General features: G+C 42.2%; 1 protein-coding gene across 2 annotated transcripts in view; it reads left to right on the forward strand.

The window, feature by feature from the left end:
- The window catches only part of LOC130272485 (uncharacterized), a 31275-nt gene extending 28675 nt beyond the window's left edge, over positions 1-2600 (forward strand). For both annotated transcript variants that reach the window (XM_056518321.1, XM_056518322.1), the window contains 2 exons: positions 1708-1788; positions 2342-2600. In XM_056518321.1, coding sequence (XP_056374296.1) covers positions 1708-1788; positions 2342-2521 — 261 coding nt within the window. In that variant the 3' untranslated portion in view covers positions 2522-2600. The remainder of the gene's footprint in view (positions 1-1707; positions 1789-2341) is intronic.
- Positions 2601-7577: the final 4977 nt, after the last annotated feature.

Below are 7577 nucleotides of genomic sequence, written 5' to 3' on the forward strand. Positions count from 1 at the left end.
GACGACTCTGCGCATGCGCAGACACTCACCCGGCGTCCCGTTTCTTCTCATCGCGCGTCCCTGAGGCAGCACCGAACGGGAACAAGATGGCGATGCCTCACAGCAGCCGGGAACGAGCAGCATTGGGGTACAGGCTGAGGGACCAGAGATAGCATCTGGTATGCGGCCGACCCAGACTCAGGGACCTAGGAAGCCCCAGGTGTGAGTACCTTGCCTGAAACTTCTATTCCGAGTGAAGAAAAAGAATACAAGTGTCTGTGTGTTCTTAAGGAGTCTTTATGGTAGTGAGTTAAGTGCAATTACTTTAATTAACTTGCTTAATTGCTTTGATAGTGTTTTCTTCATTCCGGGTAGCAAGACAATGTTAACCCATTCGTGATGCCATAGGGACGACCAGGAAATAACTTATACCAGCTGTACATATATATTATATACAGTATATACCAGGTTATACCAGCATGGTCCATATCACTATATACAGGAGATATATAACTTATACCAGCTGTACATATATATTATATACAGTATATACCAGGTTATACCAGCCTGGTCCATATCACTATATACAGGATATAATTTATACCAGCTGTACATATATATTATATACAGTATATACCAGGTTATACCAGCATGGTCCATATCACTATATACAGGAGATATATAACTTATACCAGCTGTACATATATATTATATACAGTATATACACAGGTTATACCAGCATGGTCCATATCACTATATACAGGAGATATATAACTTATACCAGCTGTACATATATATTATATACAGTATATACCCAGGTTATACCAGCATGGTCCATATCACTATATACAGGAGATATATAACTTATACCAGCTGTACATATATATTATATACAGTATATACACAGGTTATACCAGCATGGTCCATATCACTATATACAGGAGATATATAACTTATACCAGCTGTACATATATATTATATACAGTATATTCCAGGTTATACCAGCATGGTCCATATCACTATATACAGGAGATATATAACTTATACCAGCTGTGCATATATATTATATACAGTATATACCCAGGTTATACCAGCATGGTCCATATCACTATATACAGGAGATATATAACTTATACCAGCTGTACATATATATTACATACAGTATATACTCAGGTTATACCAGCAGGGTCCACATCACTATATACAGGAGATATATAACTTATACCAGCTGTACATATATATTATATACAGTATATACCCAGGTTATACCAGCATGGTCCATATCACTATATACAGGAGATATATAACTTATACCAGCTGTACATATATATTATATACAGAATATACCCAAGTTATACCAGCATGGTCCATATCACTATATACAGGAGATATATAACTTATACCAGCTGTACATATATATTATATACAGTATATACCAGGTTATACCAGCATGGTCCATATCACTATATACAGGAGATATATAACTTATACCAGCTGTACATATATATTACATACAGTATATACCAGGTTATACCAGCATGGTCCATATCACTATATACAGGAGATATATAACTTATACCAGCTGTGCATATATATTATATACAGTATATACCCAGGTTATACCAGCATGGTCCATATCACTATATACAGGAGATATATAACTTATACCAGCTGTACATATATATTATATACAGTATATACCAGGTCTTTTCCCTTTGTGTTTTTCAGGTGGTCCGGACGTGTTCTGGTGTCTTGACCAGTCATCAGCCCATAAACTACATCTTCTCCTGCCACAATGTTACCCAGGAGGTGCGCTGATTAGTATCACTTTGTATCATGTTCAGGGATAAGGATAACCTGTGGAAACAACTTTGAAAAATCTTAAGACCCAATAATTGCCTGCACCCCATGTACAGTCAGGGGCGCTGTACTTGTAGGGCTGATTTACAACCAGTCTCTACTGTGCCTGCCCTGTGCTGCACCACCAAAGGCTGTCCGGGCATGCTGGGAGTTGTAGTTTTGCAACAGCTGGAGATGCCCCGGTTGGGAAACACTGTCCTACTAGGTATTTCTGGGCTACAAGAGGGGTCCCCTTCCAAAGATCCTTATCTCTTGGTCAGAGTTGTGAGAGGACCTGTCCTGCCCAATGGTGTAATTCTTCATTCTTCCTGAGGGGGCACTGTAGGAAAAGTTAACAGTGACTGCCAGGTTTCTCCAGCGACACTTTATGATCAGCTTACCTTAAAGGGCCCTTCTAATAACTAGGAACCAGTCAAAGTGTAGAGTACTGGTCTACAGCGAGAAGATCGATGTTCATAAATAAACTGGAGATTGACGCTTCCTATTTTTCCATCCGCTTTAGGGGATAGAACCGGAGAAGGTCGTGGAGGTGTCACCGGTCACAGCCATCAAAACCAGTGCCATAGAGGAGGGATCTGGCTCCGACCAGGACGAGGAGCCCCCAGAGGAGGATGATGGCACCTTGGACCTCTCCCGCTGTCTGGGCTGCATTTTTGGAATGTTAAACAAACCATCATGGTGAAGCATTAGAAGTCATGTGATCCCCCCCGGGACTAAATAAGACAGAATTCTGAATAATAACTTAACTTATCAAATTCGTTACTTTTCCTATTATATTGAAATTTGCTGATTTTTCTTGCAACCCCCCCCCCCCCTCGGGGGGGGGTTTGCAAGAGAAATCTGCAAATTTCAATATAATAGGAAAAGGCACTGCACAGGAGCCGCCTTTCCCGCTGCACAGGATCTGTCTTTCCCAATGCACAGGAGCCGCCTTTCCCGCTGCACAGGATCTGTCTTTCCCGCTGCACAGACTATGTTCAGAGAGGATGAGAAGATTTCCCAAGAAATGCTCAGCCTCCAGATCTTAGAATTTTGTTGATCATGGAAATAAAATAAGTCCCATAACATCCCGACCTCATCCGCAGCACTTAAATGGTCAAATTTCTCAACACAGTTCACGTCAATAGTACAAGGGAATATGGAAAACATTCTCCTCTTCTACCCCCGCTTATCTCATTATTCACTCAGCTAAAACCTGCTAAAATCCATACAGGTCAGCTCACTGAGGGATCAGGTTATAGATGCCCATAAAAGTCTATGGAGAGAGGAGGATGCTGCAGAGTGAGACAAAGGAAAAGACACACAAAGAAGATGCTGAAAGCTCTAGTGTTATATATCGCCATATTCTAGCTACACAACTTAAACTGCTCATTACTGCTATATAATATCTTCTATACTGTCCATAGTATACCAGAATTGGTATATAATATCTTCTATACTGTCCATAGTAAATCAGAATTGGGGGATATAACACTCGCTAGAATTTTCAGCAGCTTCTCTCTGTGTCTTTCCTTTAGAAGTAGACAAAAGGAAAGACACAGAGAGAAGCTGCTGAAAACTCTAGCGAGTGTTATATCCCCCAATTCTGGTTTCACAGTTGACAATGCTCATTACTGCTCTGTATGGTCCTCCATTCTGACCATAGAAGTCTACGGAGAGGGGACGGGGTGGCATAAAAGTCTATAGAGGGGGAAGAGGGATGTGTAGAATCAGTCAAAGGGAAAGATGCACAGAGGAGCTGCTGAAAATTCTAGTGAGTGTTATATCTCCCAGATTCTGGATTCAGCTTACAATGCTTAGTAGTGCTTTTTAATGTCCTCCATGCTGCTCCTAGATATCTATGGAGAATGGAGCAGCAGAGTAAAAGAGGCAGAAACACAGAGAAGCTGCTGAAAAGCTCTTGGGTTATATCTACCCCAGTGATCGATTCATAGCTTACACTGCTCAGTACTGCTTTACAATGTCCTCCATACTGCCCATAAAAGTCTATGGAAAGGAAGAAGGGGCTGTAGAATGAAACAAAGGAAAAGACACAAAGAAGTTGCCGAAAGCTCTAGTAAGTGTTATATCTCCTCCAGTGGTGAACTGAGAGCATACACTGCTCATTGCTGTTCTATAAAGTCCTTCATGCTGCTGCTGCCAGTACAAGCAATGACACATTCTGCCACCACAGCAGCCCTACTGACTCTATGAAGGCACTCTCTACAGTTGTATAAGGATGCTCCCTATATTTCTTGTAGCAAATGGAGTTATTAGTAAGATTGTCTGCCACCAGGGGCGTCACTAGGATAAAACATTCGGGACCCATGCCCCGAATATAAAGCCTGGTGCCCCGAATGTCAGCTGTCATGCAGGTCTTGGTCGGGCAGTCACTAAGAAGCAGAAATCTCCACACACAGCACAGTGACTGATCAATACCTGCTCTGTATCTCTAGATGAGCGGTTCCCAACCCGTACTGTAAGTCCCTGGACTGTACCTTCTGTACTGCAAATTCCTGCAGTGACGAGAACAGATCACATGACTGCTCATCATGTGATCAGCAGGGAGGCAGAGAGGAGGCGGGGCTTGGCCGCAGTGTTCAGTAGTGGAGCATGAAAAGCCTCTGAAGCTGCCCTGCCCTGGAGGAGTCATGGAGTGTGCAGGCAGGTGTGTAAATAATGTGCACCAGGGTGGCGAACTACAACTCCCAGCAAGAAACACTGATCTACACAGAAAAAGAATGGACCTCCAGCTATAACCAGGCTGCCTCCACGCTGGGAGTTGAAGTTTTGCTACAGCTGGAGATTCATCTATTTTATGATGGGGATAGTTTGATTCTGGTGTCTGGCTCTGAGGGGGCATATTAGAGTTCAAAGAGGGGTCCTAGAGAGGGCATAGGATATCCGGCTAATGGTTACGGGGGGGGGGGGGGCATTATGACTGTACAGGGGGGCATAAGGCATAATTACTGTACAGGGGGGCATAGTGTCTACAGAGGGGCATTATGACTGTACAGGGGGGCATAGTGCCTACAGAGGGGCATTATGACTGTACAAGGGGGGCATTTCTAGTGTACAGGATGGCATAGTGGTTAAAGAGGGGGCATTATGACTGTACACGGGGGGCATTTCTACTGTACAGGATGGCATAGTGGTTACAGAGGGGGCATTATGACTGTCCAGGGGTCATAGGGGCACTGGCTACATAAATGTCATTATGACTGCAAAAGGGGCATAGTGGCTACAGAGTCGGCATTCCCTCTCTGTAGCCACTAAACCCCCCTTTGCAGTCATAAATACATCTATGTAGCCAGTGCCCCTATGACCCCGTATAGCCATCCTGTACAGTAAAAATGCCCCTTCTGTAGCCAGTAATATGCTATCTGTACTGTACATGGGGCATATTACCGATTACAGAGGAGGCTTTATGACTGTACAAGGGCTAAAATAAAGCTGTTTTTTTTTTTTTTTTTATGGAAAAGGTGGTATTACATTACTTATCCTGAGTTATATCCTGCATTAGACATGTGCAATTCGGTTCGGCACGAATGTCAAATTTACAGAATTTTGCCGTTTTCGTGCATTCGGGCCATTCCGAATGTACAATTTTTTTTCCGGATATTTCCGAATAGCAACGATAAAACGAATAGCAACATAACAAATGCATTCGTTATTCTCCGAATGCATGCGGTAAAAAAACGAATGCATTCGTTATCCGAAAACAAATGCATTAATAATTTACCGAATGAATTCAGTAAAAGTAAAGAATTTTTTCTAATTTTTTTTATTGTTCCTTGCGCTACACTGTTTCTGATTGTTAGTTATTGTTTTACTGTTACTAGGGTGCCTCCAGCTGTTGCAAAACTACAACACCCACCCAGCATGCGGCTGTCTGGGCATGCTGGGAGTTGTAGTTTTGCAACAGCTGGAGGCACACTTTGGCTAACACACGCATTTGCGCAATGCTTTTTAATTCATTTTCAAATTCCGCTGGCTTTTGTCAGAAATGGGTTGCCAGGTCAATGACATGCATAGTAATTGCTGTGGGAACATTTTTCATTCATAAAACTGCAGACTTAATTGGATAATTGTCGTGTAGAACGCTTAGGACACCAAACATTCTACACGGCAATTATCCAATTAAGTCTGCGGTTTTATGAATGAAAAATGTTCCCACGGCAATTACTATGCATGTCATTGACCTCAATCACCCGACGATCAAACACATCAATCATTCATACAGCATTCATTCATTCATTTACTCATTCATTCTACATTTCTTTATGTATTAATTTATTAATACATAATGTAATGTTGAATGAATGAGTAAATGAATGAATGAATGCTGTATGAAAGATTGATGTGTTTGATCGTCGGGTTATTTTTCTCTTCTAATTCTCTATTCCGCCTTTTGCCATTCTCGGGTGTTCAGTTACTTCTTGTACTGAGCATCTCCCCCTCTCCGGATCGTCCCAATATTGTTTTTTCATTTATCTGTCTTTTTTCCCCCTTCTGTTTTACATACCTGTGTCCATTACTATAGCGACGCTATCTTGGGGGGGTATTGGCTCCTTCTTCACCCCTCGGTTTCCCGCCGCAGGCTTGCCTGTTTGCGGGGAAAGAGGTGGGAGGAGCCAGTTCCAGTGACGCGCGCGCCTGGTGATGCGGCCATCTTGTTGCGCTTCAACAATCACAGCGCTCCTGTGCGAAATCACGCGAGATTTCACTCGGCAACACTACACTCTGTCACGCCTCCTCTCCCTGTCGCCAGTTCTGTGCGAGCGGTGAGAGGAGTAGCTGCCCTCTTTTCCTGCACACACTCCCGATAATGGTCCCCTGCTTAAAAAAGATTTACCCGAATGTACCCGAATACCGAATGTATACGAAAAATCAAACCCACCCGAATACGAATGTTTTCGAAAAAAATCAAACCCAGACACCCGAATACCGAATGTATCCGAAAAAATGAGTCCCCCGGACACCCGAATACCGAATGTATCCTAAAAAAATGAAACCTGGACACTCGAATACCGAATGTATCTGAAAATCTAAACTGAAAATATTGCTGAACCGAAAATTTTATAAAAAAAACGAAAAAACGAAACGAAAAAAAAAAACGAAAATTTTTCTTCTGCACATGTCCATCCTGTATTATTCTCCAGAGCTGTACTCACTATTCTGCTGGTGAGGTCACTGTGTACATACATTACATTACTTATCCTGTACTGATCCTGAGTTATATCCTGTATTATACTCCAGAGCTGTACTCACTATTCTGCTGGTGAGGTCACTGTGTACATACATTACATTACTTATCCTGTACTGATCCTGAGTTATATCCTGTATTATACTCCAGAGCTGTACTCACTATTCTGCTGGTGAGGTCACTGTGCACATACATTACATTACTTATCCTGTACTGATCCTTAGTTATATGTCAGACAACAAGGCTCATATCTTATGCATTAATCTTTCTTTATTAATGCCCATAGCAGAAAAATCAAACGTTTACTTTTAACGTATTAAACAGAAAAAACTTTTCAAACTACAATTCCCAGCAGTCCCCTGGGATCCCTTCGGCCAATCCTAGCCCTGAAGACTCCTATAAAAGGGACTGCTCTCCAAGACTCCTCCTCTTTCTTTCTGCTCATAGCACAGATAAGTATATGCTCTTACATGACTATTGTTTGTGTTAATTTGCGAGTATATTTACACAGTCTAATAAGCGCGGTGCCCGGAATTTCAGTACGGACACTGCG

This window comes from Hyla sarda, chromosome 5 (genome assembly GCF_029499605.1).
Source record: "Hyla sarda isolate aHylSar1 chromosome 5, aHylSar1.hap1, whole genome shotgun sequence".
NCBI classification, from domain to species: Eukaryota; Metazoa; Chordata; class Amphibia; order Anura; family Hylidae; genus Hyla; species Hyla sarda.